General features: G+C 31.3%; 5 protein-coding genes and 2 long non-coding RNA genes across 18 annotated transcripts; 2 read left to right on the plus strand and 5 right to left on the minus strand.

Moving 5' to 3' along the window:
• Nucleotides 1–3,995: 3,995 nt before the first annotated feature.
• Nucleotides 3,996–6,649, minus strand: LOC105432767 (pescadillo homolog). Its single transcript, XM_011647710.3, has 8 exons — nt 6,474–6,649; nt 6,105–6,338; nt 5,505–6,012; nt 5,286–5,422; nt 4,938–5,197; nt 4,672–4,859; nt 4,398–4,591; nt 3,996–4,308 (listed from the first exon to the last, which is right to left on the minus strand). Exons 1-8 carry the CDS (start codon nt 6,495–6,497, stop codon nt 4,045–4,047), a joined length of 1,809 nt encoding a protein of 602 aa, XP_011646012.2. The 5' UTR covers nt 6,498–6,649; the 3' UTR covers nt 3,996–4,044.
• A 202-nt stretch (nt 6,650–6,851) lies between these two features.
• Nucleotides 6,852–9,870, minus strand: pelo (pelota mRNA surveillance and ribosome rescue factor). Its single transcript, XM_011647711.2, has 10 exons — nt 9,708–9,870; nt 9,354–9,412; nt 9,186–9,278; nt 8,949–9,099; nt 8,416–8,529; nt 8,213–8,353; nt 7,910–8,132; nt 7,630–7,822; nt 7,421–7,527; nt 6,852–7,310 (listed from the first exon to the last, which is right to left on the minus strand). The coding sequence occupies exons 2-10, from the start codon at nt 9,392–9,394 to the stop codon at nt 7,222–7,224; spliced, it is 1,152 nt and encodes a 383-aa protein (XP_011646013.2). The 5' UTR covers nt 9,395–9,412; nt 9,708–9,870; the 3' UTR covers nt 6,852–7,221.
• Nucleotides 9,871–10,017: 147 nt separating this feature from the next.
• LOC105432770 (AH receptor-interacting protein) lies at nt 10,018–12,610 on the minus strand. 8 transcript variants are annotated; one of them, XM_089084243.1, is made up of 8 exons: nt 12,521–12,610; nt 12,346–12,411; nt 11,825–11,916; nt 11,556–11,735; nt 11,309–11,477; nt 10,961–11,147; nt 10,713–10,855; nt 10,018–10,636 (listed from the first exon to the last, which is right to left on the minus strand). In XM_089084243.1, exons 3-8 carry the CDS (start codon nt 11,897–11,899, stop codon nt 10,434–10,436), a joined length of 957 nt encoding a protein of 318 aa, XP_088940369.1. In that variant the 5' UTR covers nt 11,900–11,916; nt 12,346–12,411; nt 12,521–12,610; the 3' UTR covers nt 10,018–10,433. The 8 variants fall into 8 exon arrangements, with proteins under 8 accessions (XP_088940369.1, XP_088940370.1, XP_088940372.1 ...); XM_089084244.1 differs by having other exon boundaries at nt 11,825–12,126; nt 12,521–12,605; XM_089084246.1 differs by lacking the exon at nt 12,521–12,610 and adding an exon at nt 12,003–12,126 and having other exon boundaries at nt 12,346–12,508.
• Nucleotides 12,611–13,318: 708 nt separating this feature from the next.
• Nucleotides 13,319–14,272, minus strand: LOC148934709 (uncharacterized). The gene is made up of 2 exons (XR_016141173.1): nt 14,137–14,272; nt 13,319–14,056 (listed from the first exon to the last, which is right to left on the minus strand). It is a non-coding gene; the product is annotated as an uncharacterized LOC148934709 (long non-coding RNA).
• Nucleotides 13,733–18,907, plus strand: LOC105432771 (putative serine hydrolase). 5 transcript variants are annotated; one of them, XM_089084252.1, is made up of 6 exons: nt 13,733–14,025; nt 15,119–15,254; nt 15,384–15,428; nt 17,123–17,358; nt 17,729–18,076; nt 18,194–18,907. In XM_089084252.1, the coding sequence occupies exons 2-6, from the start codon at nt 15,203–15,205 to the stop codon at nt 18,443–18,445; spliced, it is 933 nt and encodes a 310-aa protein (XP_088940378.1). In that variant the 5' UTR covers nt 13,733–14,025; nt 15,119–15,202; the 3' UTR covers nt 18,446–18,907. The 5 variants fall into 5 exon arrangements, with proteins under 5 accessions (XP_088940378.1, XP_011646017.2, XP_011646018.2 ...); XM_011647715.2 differs by having other exon boundaries at nt 14,025–14,151; XM_011647716.2 differs by lacking the exon at nt 13,733–14,025 and adding an exon at nt 14,174–14,316.
• Nucleotides 18,908–19,193: 286 nt separating this feature from the next.
• LOC105432773 (uncharacterized) lies at nt 19,194–22,674 on the minus strand. Its single transcript, XM_011647721.3, has 3 exons — nt 22,409–22,674; nt 22,193–22,304; nt 19,194–21,598 (listed from the first exon to the last, which is right to left on the minus strand). The coding sequence occupies exons 1-3, from the start codon at nt 22,495–22,497 to the stop codon at nt 21,473–21,475; spliced, it is 327 nt and encodes a 108-aa protein (XP_011646023.2). The 5' UTR covers nt 22,498–22,674; the 3' UTR covers nt 19,194–21,472.
• A 253-nt stretch (nt 22,675–22,927) lies between these two features.
• Nucleotides 22,928–24,489, plus strand: LOC105432772 (uncharacterized). The gene is made up of 2 exons (XR_003096919.2): nt 22,928–23,127; nt 23,273–24,489. It is a non-coding gene; the product is annotated as an uncharacterized LOC105432772 (long non-coding RNA).
• Nucleotides 24,490–24,616: the final 127 nt, after the last annotated feature.

The following is a 24,616-nucleotide window of genomic DNA, read 5'->3' on the forward strand; positions in this document are numbered from 1 at the left end:
GAAAGTGCAGGCGCGGGGTGCCAGGACGTCTACCTTCGTCACTGTGCCGAGTTATTCTCAAGTAGAATCAACGACCGAAGGATTCACAGACATGACGATGGATGTACGACAACGGATCCTTCAGCTCGCGAGTTATGCCGCGTGATGGAAGCTCAGGAACGGAAGCCACTTTACTTTCGGTTTTCAATACGCCTCATTATCCGCCGCGATGCGCATTAATGACTCCATCCCGTGGTTACCTCGCTTGCGTAATTATTCGCTTATCCTCGTGTAGCGAGCACCCGTTTACTGCCTTCTTAATTTCCATTCCTTCGCTATGATCTGACTTCGTAGCCAGCCGTAGCGAGTTTTCTTAAATAAACGAGACTCCTATGAAGGAAAATAAATGATTTTATATACAGTTAATTTTTCTCGCCTCTGAAATTACATGTTTGACATTGAAAGTTTTTCCTTTTCTTATAACCTGAAGTATTAAAATTGTCTTCATGAGAAATAAAACGAGTACTCTTCTCTTTTCTATTTCTTTTTTGATCTTGGAATAAATTCTGCAACTGATTGCAAAACGAGTCAAAGAAGAAACGTTCACATTAATATCCACATTTTAAATATTTAACTTTTATAAAAAATTTAATTTTCTTTATTTCTGATCATTTTTTTTTTTTAACAAATAAATATTAAGTTTCTTATTAGCAAAAAATTTAAAAAGAATTAAATAAATTTTTTAACAGAAACATTTATACTATTCTTTAATTTTAAAATAAAAAAAATTAGTTTTTATGCAGAATACATTTTTTTAAACAAATAAAATTATTTTTCCAACTTTGACAGAAGAGCTGTTTTAGAACCAATATATCAGAAAATTGCGCGAACGATGCTTTCTCCGAAATCGATAGTTTCGCGAAGTGGAATTTTCGAAACCTTCGACATTTCGTAAGCCGGGTGTATTATGGTCGGCTACGTGGGTAGTCAAATGTCCGTGTGCGTCCCACGCCGTCGTACACTGTCCCTCGCATTTCGCACCAAATCGAGCACCGATATTTTCATTTCGAAGAAAAAGCTCGAAATCTCGCGCGCAAACGTCATTGACGATTGTAATAAATTTTTAATAAACGTCCTGTCCGTTCCAAATCCTGGAAATAAAAATATCGCGAAAAGTCTCTTTCTTTACAGAGAAAAAAAAAAGGACTGAATAATTTACTATTCCAGAGGCTACTCCTATAGAATAGGCATCTTTCGCGACGTAGGAATAAAAAATAATAAAGAAGTAAAGAAATAAAGGAATAAAGAAATTTTTAAAAAAACGACTGAAATAAAGAGTAAAGAAATAATTTGTAACGGATAATATATATCAATAAGTTTCGCTTTTTCACAAATAAATATTTTTTGTTAGTGCAATAAAATAACTTCCGTGTCATGCGACGCGTTCGAGAAAATTATACAACGCGAAAACGCGGAATAATCGTGAGGATAATAGAATTTTGAAAAAAAATATAATTGCGCGATGTTAAAGTAAAGCGGACTGAGGCGAATTTCAGATGTGACACCATCGTTGATAATCAAATTAATCCGTTCTGTTTAATGGAGTAGAATATTCATTCTAGCCGCGTTGGCTTCGTACAAAAGGACGAAATGGGCGTATCCTGGCATTGCTGCGGCGTCGAGACCGTGATCTACGGATTTGTAACAGACGGCGAAACATCGTCGAGGTCATTCCATGAGAAAGAGGGAGAAAAAAGAGACGATTAGAGGAGCCTCTCCTAATGTTCTCGCACGCAGATTCCTAAGGGCAACGGGTTTTCAGGGAACGCCGCCACGAAGATGGGCTGGAACAGGAATAGCGAGAATGACGTAAGCACCCAATGTACCACGTAGCCGCACACGCATTCACACACGCACGCACGCACGCACGCACGCACGCACGCACGCACACACACGCGGATACGCGCACACGCACGCGAGCCCGAGCTTGTTCTCTCGCGTTAGTCCCTGGCTGTCGCGACGACGAACATCGGTTCAGTCACCACTGCAAATAGCCGAAGAAATCGATGCGACCGGCTCGCGATGTTTTCTTCCCGTCTGAGGTGTTCCCAACCAGAACTACCGTCGACGTAATTCATTATTATGTTGCAAGAATGCACGTGCATGCCGGACGAGCGTGAAGAATTTACGATCGGAATTAAAGTAAATTAATCATTCTACCGTTCATCTTTTTTTTCCCGCGCACATTAAAATAGAGAAGCGCGACGCGACGATTCGCAGACGGTGGGGATCGGATAGCATTTTTTCCCTTTTACGCGAGCCAAAGAAGCTCATGAATAAACATCGTTAAGCTGTTGTTCATCCGAACTAATCTATATCGGAATAAGAATTATGTTGCGGATTGGAGATTAACGAAGAATGTTGGAGAACGAGCTCAAGGGGACTCTGGGAGCGATCGAACGCGGGCAAACGACAAATCGCGCGAGAGGACGTGCCTGGCATTCAAAGACGCGAAAGAGGCTCGCGCGTCGGCTACGCTGAACGGTGCGCGGTGAAAATTGCAATGACACATGTAGCATTCGATGAATTCGATCCTTACTTTCGCGCGGGGGCTAAATATAGCTCGTAAAAAAAAATTCTTGCACTCGCATCGACGTCAACCGACCGCGAGAAGCGCAACGAGAAAGAGAGACAAGGATAGGATAAAAAAAATGGAAAACGTATCATGGCAAAAATGTGATTTAATTATAAATTTCGCGATTAATTGCGATTCTCGAAATTAAAGCTTAGGGAGCCTCGAGCCTAGGTAATTGTTTTTAAATTGTTAATTAACGTCGGGGCTCCTCGGGGTCTCGGCGATCCTCCGAACGTCAGGACGTACTCGCGGCTATTAATAAACGTAAAAATGGGAATTCGTTATGTAGAAGTATGCAGCTCCAGAAACACGTTCCAGTTGCATCCCACTCGCGGCGTCACACCGGAGGCTCGGATTCAAGGTGATGCGCGGCTGGCGCGCGGAGTGCGGCCGGATGCACCGGCAATAACGTATCCGCTATCAAATGACTCCGTCCTTCGATACCAGCGCTTTCGCTTAGATTCGCCTAGCGAAAGTCACGGGGACGATCGCAGGCGCGACGGTATTGACGACCTAATAAGAGAAACGTGTCCTATTATGAGCAACCTTCTACTCCGCAATTTCTCAAGATCAATGTACGACCTCTACCGCGTTCATAGGAGATCGGCGGGACACGAAGGAATTTTTTTTATAGAGGCCATGACGCAGCGGGAGGCATTGCAAGACGTAATCGCGAGAAAGTAAGCGTTCCGCGTTAAAAAAAAAGAGAACAGCCTTGTCGAATTTCGCTCATAGCGCATCCGAGAAGTCCAAATCTAAGATAAAAAAAAATAGATATTTTTATTTCGCAATTGTAATTTTATATGAATATTGTGCTATTCCGAAGTCACTTTAACGTCAGAACTTTGGAATATCGACTTTGAATTTCAAATTTCACCACTCGCCCCAGCCGCGCGTGCACAAGTAAATGGCAGTCGCGATCTGACCTATGCATGTAGAAAGTTTCGCGTGGGCCAGCATGCGTGGGTGGACTGGCCTTCAGAGTCCTTCGTTGAAAAAGACCAAGATCGTCAAGCGCGTGGGCTTCCGGTGGGAGGATTAGATAAAAAGCATCTGCCATGATACATAACTGTATCTATCAATCAGGGAAAAAGATCAATATCACGCGAGCGTCTCCGTATCCTGTAAATTACAATTACCGATTAAAATATATTAGAATATATCTAAGGTTTATAATATTATAGGATTTATATACAAGAAAGAATGTACATAAAATCTTGACATACAGTAAAATTAAAGTTTTATATAATCTTGAAATTATTACATAAAATAATCATAACGATATTAATGTAATATAAATGAAACATATAACATTTCTTACTTGTATTTTTATTATCCTTATTTTTATATTTATTATTAAATAAAAAATTATGGGGCGACATAAACATAAACAGTTTTTATTTTGTATTTAAATGATACGTCGTTACATTTTACTTGACAGATTTATTTTTATTTGCTTTTCTTTGTTCTTTTCGCTTCTCTTTTTCCTTAGCATCATGGATACGCCTTTTCTTTCGCAAGAGCCAAATTTCTTTAGCTCTTTCCTCTCGACCTTTCATCATGCTCTTGTACAATTTGCGATGTTTCTTTTTAATCATCTTCTCTCTGAGACGGTATTCTTGTTTTTCCTGTCGGGCCTTCTCCCATGAATTTTCCTTTATAATCTCACCAGCCTGTACCTTCATCTTTTTTTTCTGTAAGGTTGCAAATATTTACAAGATTAATTTTCTCTAAATTATTAATTTTCTCAAAATTACAAAATTACAGAAAATTTTAATAAAACCTTTTGCAATTGGTTTTGTTTTTTCTTCTTCTCTTTTTCTTTTTCCTCAATCTGCACATCATTATCGTCATCTTTTTCTTCTTCTTCCTCTTCTTCATTTCCGGAACTCAAATCAGCTTCAATTTCTTCTTTTTTATTCTTATTTTTATCATCGACTTCTTCATCTTTCTCATCTTCATCAGAATCTGTTTCCACTAGATAAAGTATAAATAAATATAAATTAGATAAATGATAACATTTATTTGTATATATTCATTTGGAATCAAAATCTTACTATTATTTAATTTATAATCAGGATCCATAAGAGCACGCTCTTCTGGAGGAATATATGTTTGATCTTGTCGATTCTCTGTAAATGGCGAAAGGTGAGGAGGAAGCACAACACCCATTAAGTATTTTTCTACGGGCAATAATTCTCTTGCATTCACACTGTCAAAAACCCACTGTGGTTGTACATAGAATCTAAAAAAAAATTATAATAATTCAGAAAGATTACATGAGAATTTGAAACCTAATAAACTAATAAAACAAACATAGTACCTTGATACATATTGTTTGCTAATACTCGGTCTATCTACAATTTGATGAGTTATTGTTTCGTCATTTTCATCAAACGTGGCTCCAACAAAGAGCAACTTATCCCAAGATACTTCTCCGCCGAAGCAACGTAAAATAAATACTAACGGTTCTCTAGGCACTTCTCTGTTGATAAAAATTTTCAGACCCTTAAACAAATTTTTCAGTTTTCGTATCTTTTCAGCTTCTGCCTTAGCAGCTTCTACTTTGGCAGCGTCCGTCTCCTAGAAGAAATAAAATTAATATGTCAACATATTTAAACTTTATCTATATACAATCGACAATATGCAAAACAAAATTAACACTATTTACATTAGAAAATTGATCTAACTCAATATCATCTTCAACCTCCGGTAATGAAGAATCCAAATTGACTAATGAAACATTTAATGCGCTTATCCTCTCCGAGACAAATGCTTCTTCATCAACCAGCGTTTTTTCAATATTTCCTGTGTATTTAATGTTTTAATGTTTTAGTTGAATTAAATCTCATATCAATGTGTTGATAAATTTGTATTAAATAATGCTCACCAGAATTTGTCAGTTTGGGTGGATAATGCAAATTCAGAGTATGATACAGTCTATAATTCACAAAACCAAGCATCACGATATAAAATTCTACAAATGTAGACATGACTTTGAAATCAACTTCATCCTTTGTTTGAGGCTCGAAACAAAAATGATGCGGTACTATCCATGTTATTGTTTGTCCTTTTAATTCTGCTTGATAATAATATCCTTTGATGGATACAAATACTTTACGTAATGCTTTAGCAACAATAACAGCATGAAGAAATTCTATCGTTAGTCTTCTGCACAATAACGACTGGTCTCTCGGTATATGAGCCAATGATGGGAATGTGCTGAATAAAAAGCAAAGAGTCAAACAGTCGTCTAAATCTCGTAATGCATCTATAAACGTTGGATAACGCTCCTTGACTATGTGATCTATCTTCAATACAGGATGGTTATTCAGATATCTCCTTACTTTGGCAAAATCTTTCATTGCCTTCGCTCTTCCAATTCTTCTGTTGAATATCTAGAAACATATGTTTATAAAGCTGTAGTATATATGTTTATATGATATATATGTTTATACTATGAACATTCAATTTTAATAAGTTGTTATACCTTGTACTCTCTTAGTTGCCATATAATCGGTTCGTGCATCAAAAATTGAATATCCTTTTTGTGATACAAAGTTTTAATACCAGGTTCACCTTTCTGCGCTCTCTTACGATTGCGCGGCTCCCTTGGATATATGCCTTTTAATATACATAATTTACGGAAATCCTTTAAAGTTAACTGTAATTTCCTGAGAGCAGCTCTCCTCGTCATAAACTGCGCTCCCTCACCACTTTGATACTGCAAATTTAAAAAATGCCGATTTTTAATTCACAAAAACGTTGGATTCATTGCATTTTTATAAAATTTCAACCTAACCTCTCCTATCCATAATGAAGAATAATATACTAAATAAAAAGGAAACTCTTTACTCACCTTCTTTTTACCTATTACAACCATCGTAGTTTACTTTATATTTAATACTTAAACACTAAAAAATTATGTGACAACATGAAATTTAAATATAAAGTAAATGCTACATGCAAACACGTGCAAAAAGATGAAACCGATGGAATCTCTGCACCACTGTTCTGAACTAGAAGTATGAAGAAACTAGAGAGATGATATGCCTATAAGAAAGAGCGTCTTTCGCAATCATTTCTGAACAACATCTGATTGGTTCCTTTTAGCCACCATATTGTTTTTCAATATAATAAGCGATTGGTGATTACTTAAATGAAAGTTGAATATGCATAATATGCATAATATGTATATGTATGTACTTATTATTACATTAGTGTATATATCAATGCATTTATATTTCATCTATACTTTTTAATTATTTAATATTTTCATATTACATATACCAATGCAGATCATTTACATTCATATTCACGAAGATTTTAAATATATCATCTTTATGATATATTTCTTAATTTTAATCCTGTTTTATATTATATGAACGAAATAACAATAAACAGCAAACGATTGTAACATAACGCAAATTTTTAAGTGCAACTTTATCACAAATAGTATTATATGTAAACTATAAGATACAAAATTCTTAAACATATGAAATAAATACAAAGATCATTTTTTCCTTTTACTATTAATATGATATTTTTGATTGCGCATAGCACAGATATATACAAAGTTGTTAGTTGTTAGTATATCAGTAGTGCTTTTAATCTTCTTCTGAGTCTTCACTTTCGTCTTCTAGTTCCGGCATAGGAAAACGTAATAAAGCCGCTATTCCAGTTAATTGATCTAATTCTAAAAATATAATCATGGTTTAACACTTGAAAATACAATAAATATTTTATGTTATTTATTAAGACTTTTATATTTTGCAAATTTGAGTAATTTATTTATGTAAGACTTACGTTCACCCGAAACATGTAAACTCGAAAATATTTTAACATCACCACCAGAGTCTTTCACGCTTTCAACTAGGTCAACATATTCTTTTCTCAGTGCTACATTTTGACACCTACACGATGGTTACAACAAACAACAAAAGTTCAAGAAGTGTACTTTAAAGCAAAATTAAATAAGATTAAAATTAAAATTAGTAGCAGAGTAATAAAATCACCTGAACAATTTATCTGATATAAGTAGAGTTTCCACTGCTTGAGCAGCACTAGCTTTTTCAACATGTTTCTTGCCATAAAACGCTCTAGCAGAATCCGTCTGTAGAGTATTATAAAATGTTTCTAAAGCTCTTACTTCTCCCGCTGCTTTGGTATCCGAAATTCGAGAGATTACAGTGGGATCGGCTAGAACCTCTGTTGTAATAATGGATTATAGTATAAATACAATGATAATTTATAAGCATATATATGCTCATAGATTTATAAATACATATACATTACCTTTCAGTGAATGTTTAAAACCTGAACTAGCATGAACTAGCAAAAATTTACTTTTATTATCTAAAATAATTTTATTATCAGATTTAACAGCTTGCTGTATCATGTAGTCCATAAATTGATCTTTCACAAAACCAGGGCTAGCAAGGATAACGCACTTTACTAGATCAAAATTAACGTGCCTTAATATGCCTTGCACAATGCTCTCGTAAAATCGTGTTAAACCCTGAATATGTATCCAGTTAGAAATTCTACTTATACTTATTTGTATAAAACAGTTTTTAATAATTAACATGTTTTTCTAACCTTTTCATGTTGTGAAACGTTTCCTTTTCTCTTCCTTGGTATAACTTGATCAATTTTCGCACGGACGATTGTCATATTGGAAGTTATCAAACAAATATGTGCTATGCCTTCCTGCATAATTATGGCAGCTACATCAGCATTCTAAAATAAAAGAGACAGTTGTAGCCAAATGTATATAATCTTTATTTTCAAAAATCATCAACCTGTGCAGGATCGCATGCAGTGTCGACTCTTTCCAAAGAGATAGAATCCCATTTAGTTTTAGTGATACTAAATTTCCGATTTTGTTCAACATCCAATGTATGATATGCTCCTGTCTATAAAATAAAAAGAAATAGTCAAATATAATTACATAAATATTCTATTATTTAACAATAATAATTTATATAAATAAATAATTAAATATATATACAAATACGTAAAAACAAGAACAAGACATAAAAAATAAGACTTTAGAATAAGACTCCATTATTAAGACTATACTTCTATTATTCAAATGATCTAAAATACAATTAACTTAAAAAACTTAGTCCTTTTAATATAATACAAATTTAATAATAATGCAAGTAATAATATAAACATGCCTTTGTTCATTTTAGCATTGCTTATTCAAAAATTCACTAAAATGATCATATACAATAATATGATAATGAACACTAACATCAATATGAGATGTTCTTGAAACATTAATGTCATAATTAAATGTTATAATTAAAATTTAAGCATTGTCATTTACCTTAACATATTTATTTTCTTCTACGTTTCTACCTTTAAGTCGTAAAACACATGCTTGTGTATCAAAATCAATATTTTCTACACATATCGTTAGAGTAGTTCTAACTCTATAACTGTTAGAGCTACCAGTTGCAGATTCCATTTGCACTTTCCTATATTAAATACAAAGAATTAGCAAAATAGTATACTAATTATAATCAAATTAATTATTACTATCAAATATAAAAACTTAGAGTACCTAATAGTGGAACAGCTTACAAAGTCCCCTTCACTAATGAGATTATAGGCATGCCACATGTCCTCTGTATTTTCAGGGACAAGAGATACTCGCCTAAAGATTCATTGATATTAATCATATTGCTTATAATTAAACAAATTATATACTGTATATAAAAAATATATTTACCCTTCTCCATCTTTATCTACATTTCTTGATACTAGCTTCATCTTGAAGAATTTTTTTATCTTAAATATAAAAAACACAAAAGATCAATTTCGCATGTAAGACATTTATCACTCATAAAAAATTAAATTTCATAAATTAAAATTAATATAAATATAAATCTCCATGTAAATTTTACATTACAAAAAATGCTAATATATAGAAAAATTTAACATGCTCTGAAGTTTATTACTGGAAAATAATGTGATTATATATTGTAAAAGAAAAGTTAACTACATAGGTTAAACCACATGATGAAACTTTATTCAAAAACTTTATTCAAAAAATCCAAGAATCAAGATAAAAAAATTAATTTACCTTAACATTTATTGCACGATTAAATCTTTAGGAACATTGTCGAGCTCACGTTTTCTTTACTCCAAGCATTGCACAATAAGTTATGCCATATGTCAAACATACTTCACGCTTCTCGATCGACGATTCGTAATCTTCGTAACGTGATTGGTAACCTCAAAATTATCCATCTTATGCAGATGGCGCTATTCGTACGATTACAAATTCTTATACCTAATATTCATATACATTATGTGATTACAATAATCTTAAATAATTACATTCACATAAAATCAATTTATATTTCAGCTTTAAAATTAATTTCACTTTAAAATTTTACATAAACAATTTTTTATTTATAATTTTCTTATTTTATATATAATAAATAATAATATAAATATATTACTTTATTACTGATATTTTTTACAATTATTTATATTATTCAGCAAAATGCTAGAAGAATATTGGCAAACTGACAAAAAATTTGATCTGAAAATATTGGCAGACTGACCTCATTTGAGGACACATTCTGCTTACATTCTGCTAACAGAATGTAATCCTGCAGAATGTAAGCCTGTTGATAATCTATCTAACAAAGAGGCAGAAATCAAGCAGATTCTGCGAAACATATCTTTATACATATAAACGAATTTGACACCAAGTCTTAAAAAATTAAATCGATCCGAGATAAAAAAAGACTTAAAAATTCATTTCACATCGATAATTACAATATGACTAAATATATCAGATTCATTTAAACATTTTCGATAATTTCTCTTTTTGTGCGCTATCCTTCTCTTTAATGGCTATTGCAAATGCTTGTAACTCTTTTTCAACAGTATTGTGCAAAGTAGGATCTAATTCAGCAGCCTTCCTTAAATCTCTAATGGCATTTTTTTCGTCCCATGCACCTATGTATGCCTTACCTCTTCGATAAAGCGCTTTTACATTATCTGCAAATAAAAAACAAATATATTCTGATTTCGATTTTATGCAAATCTTTAATTCTGTAACAAGTTTGTCAAATACCTGGCTCTGTTTTCAGAACTGTTGTACAATGTTCGATAACTGAATAATATTCTTTATTTAATAGTTTACATTGCGCATAGTTTAAAAGTAATGGTATCTTCATTTGATTCAAAGATAACCATTCTTCATCATTTGGTTTTTCACTAAAAATCAAATTATTAACAATATATGCTGCAAATGTAATTCTTTGTGTCTTAATTATATCGAGTTTTAAAAAATGTACTTCTCTCCTTATAATTAGAACTTACATTAGCATAAGCTGTTCCAACATTCCAATGGCCTTTGCATATATTTCAGAAGCGCTGTCATATTTTTTTTCTCTAAACAAGGCATTTCCCTTTTCTTTCAGTTGTGGAATACTTTCAAGCTTTTCATCCTCTGTCATTTGCCATGACTCTTTCTCATACTCATTTGGCAATACTACTTTGATAAGTTCTACAAAAATTTCAATCCTATTGTTTTAAATTTACAACACTGTAAACTTATTAAAACAATATATTATATTTTCATGCTTATAAGACAAAAAAATAAAAACAAAAACTATAAAAATAGATTTTTACATGAATTTTAATAAAATATATATTTCATATCTGTACCTATTGTAAATTCCAGATCTTGAGGATATTTTATAAGTTCATTCAAATCGGCATAACCAATGCCTTCATTTTGAAGAGTAACACCACAGCAATGATGATTGCGTTTTTGTGACTGTGGTTTCCCAGCCTCTCTCAATGTCTTAGAAACAAAAGGGTATGCAGTTACTAGCTAAAACAGGATTCATCAAAAAAGTGTATTCCCAATATACTAAACCCATATTTGTAACAATGAACAATATAAGCATACACTTTTGTCTACTTTGAAACAGGCAACTTCATTTAATGCCATTTTTTGTATGATTGCTTCCCACACTTCTAATTTAAATTTTTTTCCTAATATGAGTTCCATTGGATTTTCCATTGTTCTACTATCATCTATCACTGTTTTATCAAAATCACATTTTGTAGTTTTAAAATGAAATATAACCTAGAAATATAAAACTAGTTAAAGATAATCAGATCTGTAACAATTTTATAAATAGCATAATAAAAGCATAATAAAAAAAAAACACGTACCTTGGTTCCTGGTACAAAGTTAATAACTTTTGATCCGCCATGGAGGACAGTTTTTACTATATACTCGTCATTCATTGTAACAGCGCATATATCTACATAATGAACAATAATTCAAGAATGAATATTATATTTTTGATTTTTGGCAGATGATTTGATATCTAATTATTAAGAAACAAACTGTTGCCACATTTTAGATTTGTTTTCCATTCACTGGGCTATACTAAACTTTCTATCTCGCCTTTGTCAAACTTCAAATGTATCTTTTTATTTTAAATACAACGAATGTACACACAGTATTTCAGCTACAGAAAACAAATCACATATGTATCATCGTGTCAATTTGCAATATAAATAAGAAGGTATAGATTTGAGAAAACATTTTCATAACCTCAATAATTTATTTAAAGAATAATATAGCAAAACTCAATATCCAAAATATGTATAAATACAGCATATTTTTTGCAATTATTGTTATTATATTACATTAATTTATTATCAAACAGGATTTATTTGAAACTCACATTACTTATTGGTCAGTGCGTCTCAAGTTATCAGATTTTGCTTGCTATAGCAGATATCATTCTCACCTATCGAACATGCAGGTATCGAATAAATAATCGATAAAATTAAAATCTATTCCTAACAGTACTTTTTATTCATAATGGTGTTTATTTCCAAAAGTTATAGCATAAAGACCTTTGAACGCCCCGATCACGTAACTTCAAACGGATATTCATCTTTAACATTTTCACTTTTAGCTCATTCTGGTTTCGCGTGAACTTTTTCAAGTATTACGTATTGATTAAAGAGTTACATGAACACGCAGATTTACATGATACTTTTCATATTTTTTTACAAGGAAAAGTTATATGCTCAAATTACATCATAATAAATAAATGTATAAAATAAATATATTTATATTTATTTATCAGAGATATGTAAATATACATTAATATACAAAATATTTAAATTAAATTACTTTATAAATATTTAAATTAAATTACTTTATAAGTATATATAAATAATTATTAATTTAGATGGCTCTGTGTGCACGCGCGGTGTGAGTGCGTGCGTGCGTGCGTGCACGCGCGTGTGTGTGTGTGTGTGTGTGTATGTGTGAAAAGGAAGAGGAAGGAATTTCATTAAGTCTAGACTAAATTAAAATTGAAATTGGATTAAAATTTAACTAATCAGAAAAAGAAAATTCAAGGTCAATAAGATAAAATTTTATTTTGATTAGTTATTCCAATTTAATCTTAATTCTAACGTAGGTGTTAAAAATTATATATATATATATATATATATATATATATATATATAAGATGTTTCATCTAATTTATTATACAACCACTTACAAAATCTTTATCGTTTAAAAACTCAATAATAATAAAAAACATTTTTCACCGAAGTGTCATAATTTAAAGAGATAAATAGTTTTATAGTTAATAAAATTAACATAGTTCAAAATAATATTCTTTCAAATTTTAAGATTACTTTTGTTTTTTTTTTTAACAGACCTTTAAGAATATGAAAATAAGCAAATAGTTTTTTAGAATGGAAGACGCTCTCTCTCTTTCTCTCCTTTCTCCCCTCTTTCTTTCCTTCTTTCCGATATATGAAATTTTTTCTCTAATATAGAAAGAAAAAAAGAGAAAAATGATCGTTCATAAAGTTCAAACAAAAAATCAACAAAATAAAGTGATTAACAACATTACACAAACATTACACAAATATTGATCATATAAAATATTGACCATGTTATGATTTATTTTCGCTAAGTAAAATGAGCACATCGCGCGATTTAATCGTAAACAAAAAGAGTTCTGGGAAAAAAGTTCCGTACCTCTACATAAGTCTTTTGGCATTTATAATCTATTAATATAATCTATTAATATAAATTAATGCATTAAATTAATGCATTATTAAAATGCAGCGATAGCGTTCATTATGTCGGAACAGTTTATCTGCAGACTAATTATGAAAACTTAACCTGATAGTGTAATATTGCATAAGGCACAATTGCCTCGTCATTGCGAATCACGTGTGAATTGTAAGGCAATGACGAGGCATAGTTAACGACTTTCAATCGTTTTCGCGCGATAATTAATTCATTTTCTCTCCTTTTCGCAGTCTCGTTGGGCCACTTGTCACATGTGCGCGCACATAAAATCTCAAACGTGTCCGATTTCGCATACAGGAAAGTAATAATTTATACCGGTTTGACTCGTATGACTGAAAAAGATATGACGTGATAAGAATAATTTAATAAAATATATTCGTTTAGTTATTAACTACACTGCGCTATAAACTACCGGCAGTGATCGATGGTAAGGTTTGCGACTCACACGTGCTGCTCTAGATTCAGATTGATTTCACCTCTTTTTTTTTTCTTTCCTCTTTCTATTTCCTCCTTTGATGAATATATACCTCTTTAGTGTTACACATTCAAGCGAAGTGATTGATACTTGATTCCTGTGCCTTAAAAAGAAAAGGTGCGTAATTAAGCAAACGGACGAGTCTGTGTGTGTGTGTGTGTGTGTGTGTGTGTGTGTGTGTGTGTGTGTGTGTGTGTGTGTGTGTGTGTGTGTGTGTGTGTGTGTGTGTGTGTGTGTGTGTGTGTGTGGCGTGTCGCGTGCGCGTGTGCGTGCGTGCGTGCGTGCGTGTGCGCGTGCGAGGAAAAATAAATATGTAGAATTGACGTTGGTCTCTCTTCTTTCTCTTTCCCTCTTTTTCCTATTCCTTTTTTTTTAATCATTATCTTTCAGAATGCGAAAGATAAATCAGTTTGAAAGACATATCGTTCGCTGATTTTCGACCAATCACGCGTCTAACACGAGTTACGATGACGTCATGTGCTGCTAATTTGACGCGTCACGGACGCGCGAGTCTATCCGCATGGACTTCTGATCATGAGTTATGATGCGCGTCGTCTTCCTTGAATACTATTATTGAACTATCGGAGATAAAAGCCGTCAGATAAAAACCGATAAATTGACGAACGATTTCTTTTTTCTTATCGATCTATTTTATTGAATTTGGTTATTGTGGCGATGTTTATAAAACGATTGCGAAATCAAGTAAGTAACAAAAGCAACGTATCTTCAAACGGATTTAGACTTTTAAGTGAATTCAGATAAATGTACTTTTTAAACACATAAAGATATAATTAATTTCTCGAAAAATGTCACGATCATCTCGCGTCTACCGAAGAGAAAAAAAATCTTGTCCTTTCTAAACAGCTCCATCCGTCGCAAGCGTTGGTCAGTGTTCGGTGATTGATTTCTCTTTTTACAGTCCTACTGAAACGTTCACGGAGAATCTTTTAGCGGACGGTCTTTTAAACACTAGCAAGTTCTGATTGAAAGCTGTTCCGTCAAAATGGAGAAAACCAAGTCGACCGAAACTGCGACGAACGGATACAAGAAAGAAGGTTAATTTTTTAAATGACATGGGAAGAATTTCGTGTATATTTTTGTATTGTTATAATTGTAATTTATAACAATTTAAATATATCTTTTTTTTGTAATAATCCGATATCTTTTTCTATCTTTTTCTGCAGATGTCAAGGATATACAAATTCAGGTGCCATGGGGTTACATCAGAGGTCAGTGAAAATTATCTCTTGCATTTCCCTGGTTGATATTCATAATTGATTCTTATATTTAAGATTGTCTTGAGTATATACTGAAGATCTCATAAACTGATATTCAGCATTTGTTTTTATATTTAAAATCTTGAGTTTATAAAGTTTATTAAGTCTTAAGTTTATACAGTTATGTAATTTGTTAAAATATGAGACGATTTAAGATGATTTTAAATATAAGAACTAATTATGAATATCATCTATAAATCAATCAGTCATGTCTTAAGACATTATTTAAAACAGATTATAAATATCAAGCCTCTTATTCTATCATAAATTGATGTCTTAAGAAGAAAAGATAATTTTGTTCTAAACGTTTGTATAAAATCCATCCATTAACATATATTAAATATTTAAATATCAAACATATCTTATAATATTACCGGGTACTTTTAAAAACAAATTAAAGAATACATAGATATAGGGGTACATGTTAACTAACAACGCGAAACATGACATTTCCTCGGCAAGCAGGGTTTTGATTGCTAAAGTCTTTTTTAATATGAAATAAATTCAATTAATTATATTACCATGGCTGGAATTATTATAGAGTCACTACGTTGAAAGTCTGCTAAAAGCGGCACATAGTTGGTAATATAATTAATTGAATTTATTTCATATTAAAAAAGACTAGCAACCAAAATCCTGCTTGCCAAGGAAATGCCATAAATTAAAAAGTAATTGAAGAGGTATCAATCTTGATTAGAATTACATCAAATTGAACATATTGATAAATTTAGGAAAATGGTGGGGATCAGCAGATAAGCAGCCTATAGTGGCAATACATGGCTGGCAAGACAATTCGGGAACTTTTGATGCCTTGGCACAATTGTTGCCAAATATAGCTATATTGAGCATAGATCTGCCTGGTCATGGTCTTTCCACTCATCTACCACCTGGACAATTCTATTATATATTTTGGGATGGGCTTCTCACGCTGCGTAGAATTGTTAAACATTACAAGTGGAACAAGGTTAGCCAGCGAGTCAATGTTATACAACGATTTAGAGATATTTTTCTTTCTTCTATCATAAATTTAACATAGTAATAATATCAGATAGGCAAAAGCATGGATTTTATATGCCTTTTTTACAGAAGTTAAATGTAGTTGCAGCATAACTTAAGGGGTGTGTGGAATCTACTGATTATATTCATCAGTAATTAATTATTATTTAATTTGTATATTTTCTTTAGAATTGAAAATAATATAACATATTATTAAATTTATTAATATTCACATTGCATCATTTAATCATTATATTGTTGATGAAATGTCAAGAAAGGCTGACTGTTATATATACTATATGCATAATACATCTGTGATAGAGATAATAAAAACTCTTGATGAATAATCAAGAATAATCAAGAAGTCAAATGAATAACTTTTCGTTATCTATGATATAATTACATATTGATTATATCATAGATAATGGAAAGTATCGTTGTATAACTACGTATTATGTTTTACATTGTGTCCTCAAGGACAAAAGTTTTTTAACTCAGCTGTAACTTTGTTGCATTTTCAAAGAATACTCATAGGAGGATCTTCATTTAATAAATTAATCGAATTTATAACTGCAAGATATTCTGATTAAATATCACAAGATAAAAAATAAAATGAAATAAAAAAAAAATAATGCGACTCTTGTCTGCAGGAAAATGGTGGGGTCCTAGTGAGCTCCAACCAATACTGGCACTACATGGTCGCCAGGATAACGCAGGCAGTTTTGATATGTTAATGCCATTGTTGTCCGATGATGTTTCTGTTCTTTGTTTGGATATGCCGGGACACGGTTTATCTTCGCACTATCCAAAGAGTCAATTTTATTATGTCTATTGGGATGGCGTCATAATCCTTCGTAGAATCATTAAACATTTCAAATGGAATAAGGTTAGCGAGTGGATAAATCCACTCACTCTTTGCACTCTTTGCAATCAAAATCACTATTAAAACTTCTATGCGATAATATGTTTATCTCAATGTTACACATATCTAACAGTCATCCTTTGTTTGCACTTAAATTGCACTCTGATGTTACATTTCGTTTAAGTATACTGCATGATAATGTTTTTCTTATAAATCTGGGATTTATGTTAATGTGAATATTTTAATATCTCGCATGCATTGTTTTTAAATGTAATTTTATGTATGTAAAAGTTATATAGGATAGTGTATTGTATTATTCAATATAATATATTGTTTATTATATATGTGCTAAGTTAATATGAGCTTGTTACTAACCCAATTATTGTGGAAATAGGTGAAACTTCTTGGACATTCATTGGGTGGTGCTATATCATTTTTGTATGCAGCATCATATCCAGATGAAGTTGATATTCTCATAAGTTTGGACATCGCTAGTCCAAGCGTTAGAGACGTCAAGAAAATAGCTACACACACTGGAGAATATATTGACAAGTTTTTGAAGTATGAATCATTAACATTGGACAATGTACCATGCTATGGATACGAAGAGATGATCAACATAGTAGAAAAGGCATATGAAGGTGGTATAACGAACGAAGGAGCAAAAATATTGATGAAACGTGGTATGCAGCCAGCGTATCAAAAGAACAAGTACTATTTTTCTCGTGACCCAAGATTGAAGGTAAAAACATTTAATTAATTATACAAAATACTATCCACAACAAATTAAGGCTATGGATTTATTCTAAGACTAGTATAATAATATATTTATATATAAAATTATTTATACTTGTTTTAGGTTTCTCTTTTGGGCATGTTATCCTTAGATTTAGTACTTGAATACGCATCTCACATAAAATGTGCTTATCTCAATATTCGTGCTGTTCCTGGATTGAAATTGGAACAGCCTGAAAATTATGAGAAAGTATTAGATATCATAAAACAAGGAGCTAGAAAATTTGAATATCACGAAGTGAAAGGCACGCATCATGTGCATTTGAATGATCCTGAAAAGATTGCGCCTATAATAAAGAATTTTTTGCAAGATTAATAGTAATAGTATTTAGTTATTGATGAATGTGATTATTTAAAATAATTAAAATAGTTTCATGACAGTGGGTATTTAAAATTCTTATCTAAAACGTATTATTTAGGAGGAAATTGTATTTACGTTGTGCGCTTGTACTTGTACATGTTGCACAATTTTATTAATTTTAATTTTACAGTTTTATAATATATATTGTTAAACAATATTAATTTAACAATATTAGCAAATAACAAATTTTAAACAACACGAACGAATTTGTATTCTTTCTTTGCGGTCCTATGAGAAAATAAGGTGCTTTAGCGTAACAATTAGTGCTGTGATAAGCAAAGATCAATATAAAGATGCATATAAATTTAAAACTTGTATGTCTTAAAATATGATTATTATATACCTTAAATCATACTTTTTGTCAATACCAGTACAGTATCTAGTGTTGCTTTGTAGTAATAAATTATTTAATGTTAATATCTCTCTTTATATGATTTATTTAATAAAATAATAAGTATGAGTCAGTTTAATCAATTTTATATACACATATAAAATTGATTAAACCAATGCATTAGAATATAAAAAAAAAAGATTTTATACCAGCGTATATAATCATAATTATCTCTTCCTTATATATATATATATATATATATATATATATATATATATATATAAATACGTATTATTTTTTCGAAGAATAACATTAATATCCATAACTTTTTTACAAAAAGAAAATTAAGAAATATAATAATAAATGGCAGTATAACAATTTTGTAAGTTTTTATTAAATTAAAAAAATTTTTCTATACATATAAAAGAAAAGTATATAGATTTTATTACACGTGAAATATAAATCATATAATATATAGACTCTTATCACATATAGATTCTTATGATAAATATGAATCATATTATTTTATATTTCTTTTCACTTATAACAAAAATTTGCGTTATTTACGTGCGCGAGAAAAATTAAATAAAAAATTTATGTAAACATCGTATATCTTATTCAGTCTATCATGTACCAAGGACACATTATGTACTGTTATATTTCCATTTTCCAGTGAGTGCTGACAGTAACGATAACATATTAATATTGATAGCCAAATAGTCAAATGCAATGAACTTACACAGAGTTTATACAGTCAAGCAAGCAATAAATATAAGGAAACGTGATATTCTATCAACCCCATAAAACATATTTCAATAACTTGAAAACGTGATTCACAACGTTCCAGATAGATAAGTTCATAAAACTAGCTACATCTTTATGGCATTGCAAAGTCATAGATAAAGTCATAATAATGTAAAATAATTTCGAAACATTCAAAGATGTACAACGCAAGCCGACAAACAGATGCCCGTGTAATATATTTCAAATATGATACAGATATATTCACTATCAAGAAGTGATAATATCTAATTTTAAATTGCATTTTAGTCCTTTTCAACCGGACGTTGTACATATTTAGATTGAAATTTTTCGACCTTATTTAGATTTATTTCTATATTTTAATATTTATATTTATATTTTTTAAACTTTGTCTGGATTGCAAGAACAAAATAAATTTAAATTAATTAAAAATTAATTTATGATTATGTTCGTGGAAAGTATTATAGGATCTCTGACCAAATTGTGAAAGGACCAGTATTTTCAAGATAATGAAACTGTTGATACAGATGTTGCGAGCGTCACAATAGTCAAAGTAAGAAGTCACAGCATTATTTTATTTATTCAGCTGCTACTGTTATATGCCACGTCGAAATACAAAAATTGTTTCTCGAAATCGCGTTTGTCACGGTTTTATTTCGTATGTCTCCCAGTCTTTTGGAATTTTCTGCGACGTACAGAACGTCTGCACATTACAAACTATTCGAGATATGAAAACGCGTAAGGTAAGTGAAGCTACGGGCAAGGACGCGCGGCTTCCACAAATTTGCATAAATTGCGCATTTTCCAAGTTTGAAAAGCCATACCATGTACGATGATGAGACCGATGATAAAAAAAAAGAACAAATCTAATCCCGCAAATCTAATCTGTCGGCAAATTCAAAAGTCGAAAAGTCACGCCTGCGAAAAATAAATAGCCCGTCGAAATTCGCAGACGAAATTAGCGAGTGTGTAAAATGGCACGCAACTTAAAGTAAATACCAGTTCTCCAAGCGAATTATTGGCCCCGAGCTTCTTATCGGGCAATTTCTGGATACGTGCCGTCCTATCACGTATGCACGTTGTGCACGCCGGTAATTATCGGCAACGATAGTGCGCTCGCACATAGAAAATAAATATGAATATAGCACGCGTGAGCGCGCAGGTGGACACCGTTCGCCACTTGCCCACGCATCTTCCTTACACGTAGTCCCACCGTACGCAATTCCACGAGAAGCTCCTGAACAATACCGGATAGAAAGATTCAATGATCCATCGGTCTATCATACGGTAAGCTTGAACAATTGTCACGCGATTGTTCTTGAAAAAAGTAACGCGTTTGCCTTTATAATTAGACCCGTTGAGACCTTTGGACGAGTAGATTAGAGTGCAAATTAGTTTCGTTAGTTTTTCCATTTCATATTTTGCTGGAAAATAAGAAGCCAGCCACAAGCACATTCGTTTGCAATACATTACACGTCAACATTGTCCGAGTTAAAATGTAATATTAGTGATACATTGTGCTGCACGTGGTGGTAATTATTTTACGAACGACGATAATAGAGATTCATGTGAGATACGTAAGATATGACAATCTGTTTGCCAGTTTGCTTCATTTTACTTTTGCTTCATTTATTCGCAAAAACTCGGGCCCGATTATAAAGTGCGCAAAAATATTGTGTTCACGTTTCGCAATCTGATTCGTTTGACGAATCTTATTTCTTTTGATTAACATACAAAGATGCGAAAAATCAAATAGATTAGCAATCAATCTGATCCATCGATCCTAACGATCAATAAACTTTTCATTTGAAAGTTTGTTCGTTCGGCTCGAGTTATCAGATTGAACCAACAATCATCGACGAATAACCGACCATGGAAACAATTTCTTGTTACGATTTCGTTTGGAGATTTCTGCGAAGATGATTCCGATAGGCTGACGAAATCTGCTGCAATTCTGCATCGGTAGGCGTGTAAGAAGCGTAAGTTCTCAGCCGTGCTCTAGACATCTCCATATCCTGTTATAAAACATAATATGTAAGTTCCTAATTCTATTCAAATTCTATTAATTAGTATATAATATTATATATTAATATTATAATATAAATATTATATATATCATTGTATATTTCACATAATATATAAATATACTGTTTTACAACTATCATCATATGTCGTAATATGATAGCATATGGTCAAAAATATTAAGTTAAAACTCGCCTCAGATAATCTGTAACTAATATTAGTTTTCTGGGTAAAATCATTTATAATTTTATATGCCATGCATTTTGATGTGTATATCCTAATATATATGTTATAAGTGTTTTCTGATTCTTTAAATGTTTTTTTGTATTGTAGCATATAATTGCAATACTCTATGTTGAAACCATTCTAAACAGGCTTTATGATAAACTTCGAATTGCATAATGTAACAAAACAATAGATAATATGAGTAACATTGTAAATTTATCAGAAAAATTATTTTAAAATAACAATATATTCTATATTATTAGCATATTTCTCCTACATTCTAGATACATTGAATTTTATTATAAATGATTTTTTTTATATCTTTCTATATTTTTTTATCTATGAAAAAAGCAGTAACAAACCTTTAGAAGAGCCTGATTTCGAATGCGAGATTTTTCCAAATTTAAAAGCAAATTTGATGAGTCAGAAACTTTGGAAATATTCCTGTCACGAATCTCGCGACGTAATTTGTTGCTACAAGAAAATAAGAGATAACATGTTTTATGTTGATCAGGAAAAATATATAAATATATATGTCTATAGTATTATTGATAGATATTAGATTTCAGCGAAAATACCGTTCTTCTATTTCTCGTTCGAATTGCTGTTCTTTTTGCAGGTACTCGTCGAAAACACTTCCGATATCAATATTGCCACTCTTTGTCATATTTTATAAAATCGTTGCAGTCCACTATGCATGTAGTATACCAATATTCAATAACAGTCAATGTTTTTATAATTGTCGAATATAAAATTATTGAATATAATAAACAAATGCAAAGGAAAATTTATTGTACATTTAGCATACTATACATATATCGTACGTAACAGTTTCCATGGTAACGTAACGTAACGCTCCTCACTCGTAAAACTAGATGGGGGAAAAACTAGATGGGGGCTAGATGGAAAAACTATGGGTGCCTTCCATCAAGAGATACAGGTAACACAGTGTGACACAGTGTTGATACAAGTGCCTTCCTACAACGACACAACACAACGCAAATCGACACATCTGTGGAGCAGAATCAAGCTGTGTCGTTTATCACGGCTACCAATTTTAGTCAATGTTATAATATTTCTAGCACTGTAAATTCTAGAAATTAGTGGTTAGGTCGAATTGACTGCTGTATGTAGTGAGCGTTTTTTTGTCTAAAACTGAACATTTTGTTATAAAAACTTAAAAAATGCAGTGTCTACACTGTAACGATGTTGTACGCTTGAAGATGTGTCACAACATCAATGTTTTGTTGTATAAGAAAAATCTAATGAATCAAATGATTCATTTGCAGAAAAGAAAGTAAATATTAAATATTTGAAAGACAAAATTTTTGTATTTTAATTTTTTGTTGAGTATAAATTTTGAGATAGTCTAAGAAGTTAAGAGATAGTTAAAGAAACTTTTACTTTGTTTTATTAACGAGAAAAAAATATGTGTTTAACAGCTGCTATTTGGGACCAAAATGCTACGTTAGCCCTTTTTAGTTTATACGAAAATAAAATAGAAATGTTGGACTATCCAAAAAAAAAAAAGGCAAAATATGGGAAGCTAGATCTAGCGCTTTGCAAGATTTTGGTATTCAGGTATAAAATGAACATAAAAGTTTAATAAATTCAATATTTTATATATAATTATATAATGTCTGTGTATATAATTGCATTTGTTTATAATATTGCCTTGCTTTTCGAAAAGGAAATTTGTGAAGGGGATGTTAACTCGAAAGTCAAATGAAATAATTCCAAATTTGTTTTTTATATTAACTGTGCTTGTAATGACGTTAATACTTTATTATAAAAAATGACGTTAATACTTTATTATAAAAATTATTTATAAAAATGTACAAATAGTTTCTAAGTATATTAATCCTACAGGAAATACAAAAACTTTAAAGTTACAATATTTAATAGCATACATTTATGACAGTGTAGTTTTTAACGTTTATAATTATTATATAAATAACTGACATTTCGATATTTCAAAAACATGTTTATAATATTCAAAAGAATCATATTATCTGGTAATATCTTCGATATTTTGTAAAAATATATAATAAAAATGCGCATCACATAAATATTTATTATGATTACAATATTATTTACTACGATAACTAAATGTTTTGTATTGTTTTAAAATTTTATATATATATATATATATATATATATATATATAAGAAATTTTGAAACAATACAAAACATTTAAGTACTCTAGATCATGGGAAATCATACTCAAGGGAATATTTCATTGAATAGTTGCATCCTGCGATCTCTTTGCATTTCATTATAAAAATTATGATCTTCCTCATTATTTGCAACATTTAAATAATCATCATTATATTCGGGGAAATCATACATGTTATATCTATTAATGCAACAGTTATGTATACAGTATACAAGCTGCAACTACCGTATTGGTTATAAAAATTATCGTGATATTCAGTAAAGAATTTAATATGACAAAATCGTCCCTTTAATTGTCCAAACGCTTTCTCAACTGTTATTCTTGTAGAAGAATGCATAAAATTGAATTCTGTTTGTTCAGGCGTCAAATGTCCATTATCCCGAAAAGGTGGCACAAGCCATAAAAATACGATGGATATGCTGAATATGATTGTAACGATGGATATGCTGAATTACCTAATAAAAATGTTTCACCAGGAAATAATATTCTCTTATCTGTCATTGCAGTTTCATATAGAAGTGATCTCCTAAAAACACGTGCATTATGAAATGAAAAAAACCTGGTTCATCACAATATATATAATTTCTGAAACGTATATCGGCATCAACAA

The sequence above is a fragment of the Pogonomyrmex barbatus genome, unplaced genomic scaffold, assembly GCF_055798465.1.
Source record: "Pogonomyrmex barbatus isolate J1 unplaced genomic scaffold, ASM5579846v1 scaffold8, whole genome shotgun sequence".
NCBI classification, from domain to species: Eukaryota; Metazoa; Arthropoda; class Insecta; order Hymenoptera; family Formicidae; genus Pogonomyrmex; species Pogonomyrmex barbatus.

Bases quoted from the DNA above. Each gene is read 5' to 3' on its own strand.
- LOC105432773 (XM_011647721.3), bottom strand. From the start codon at position 22,497: ATGACAAAGAGTGGCAATATTGATATCGGAAGTGTTTTCGACGAGTAC. The intron at 22,305-22,408 runs GTATTTTCGCTG...ATTTTCTTGTAG, and splicing joins GAACGAGAAATAGAAGAACG to CAACAAATTACGTCGCGAGA. The intron at 21,599-22,192 runs GTTTGTTACTGC...GTTTTATAACAG, and splicing joins GAAATCAGGCTCTTCTAAAG to GATATGGAGATGTCTAGAGC.
- LOC105432767 (XM_011647710.3), bottom strand. From the start codon at position 6,497: ATGGTTGTAATAGGTAAAAAGAAG. The intron at 6,339-6,473 runs GTGAGTAAAGAG...TTAAATTTGCAG, and splicing joins TTGTAATAGGTAAAAAGAAG to TATCAAAGTGGTGAGGGAGC. The intron at 5,423-5,504 runs GTGAGCATTATT...TTAAATACACAG, and splicing joins ACCCAAACTGACAAATTCTG to GAAATATTGAAAAAACGCTG.
- LOC105432771 (XM_089084252.1), top strand. From the start codon at position 15,203: ATGGAGAAAACCAAGTCGACCGAAACTGCGACGAACGGATACAAGAAA. The intron at 15,255-15,383 runs GTTAATTTTTTA...CTTTTTCTGCAG, and splicing joins GAACGGATACAAGAAAGAAG to ATGTCAAGGATATACAAATT. The intron at 15,429-17,122 runs GTCAGTGAAAAT...TCTTGTCTGCAG, and splicing joins GCCATGGGGTTACATCAGAG to GAAAATGGTGGGGTCCTAGT.
- LOC105432770 (XM_089084243.1), bottom strand. From the start codon at position 11,899: ATGAATGACGAGTATATAGTAAAAACTGTCCTCCATGGCGGATCAAAA. The intron at 11,148-11,308 runs GTACAGATATGA...AAATTTTTGTAG, and splicing joins AGATCTGGAATTTACAATAG to AACTTATCAAAGTAGTATTG. The intron at 10,637-10,712 runs GTATTTGACAAA...TTTTATTTGCAG, and splicing joins AGTTCTGAAAACAGAGCCAG to ATAATGTAAAAGCGCTTTAT.
- pelo (XM_011647711.2), bottom strand. From the start codon at position 9,394: ATGAAGCTAGTATCAAGAAATGTAGATAAAGATGGAGAAGG. The intron at 8,530-8,948 runs GTAAATGACAAT...TTTATTTTATAG, and splicing joins AAGAAAATAAATATGTTAAG to ACAGGAGCATATCATACATT. The intron at 8,133-8,212 runs GTTAGAAAAACA...ATACATATTCAG, and splicing joins ACGTTTCACAACATGAAAAG to GGTTTAACACGATTTTACGA.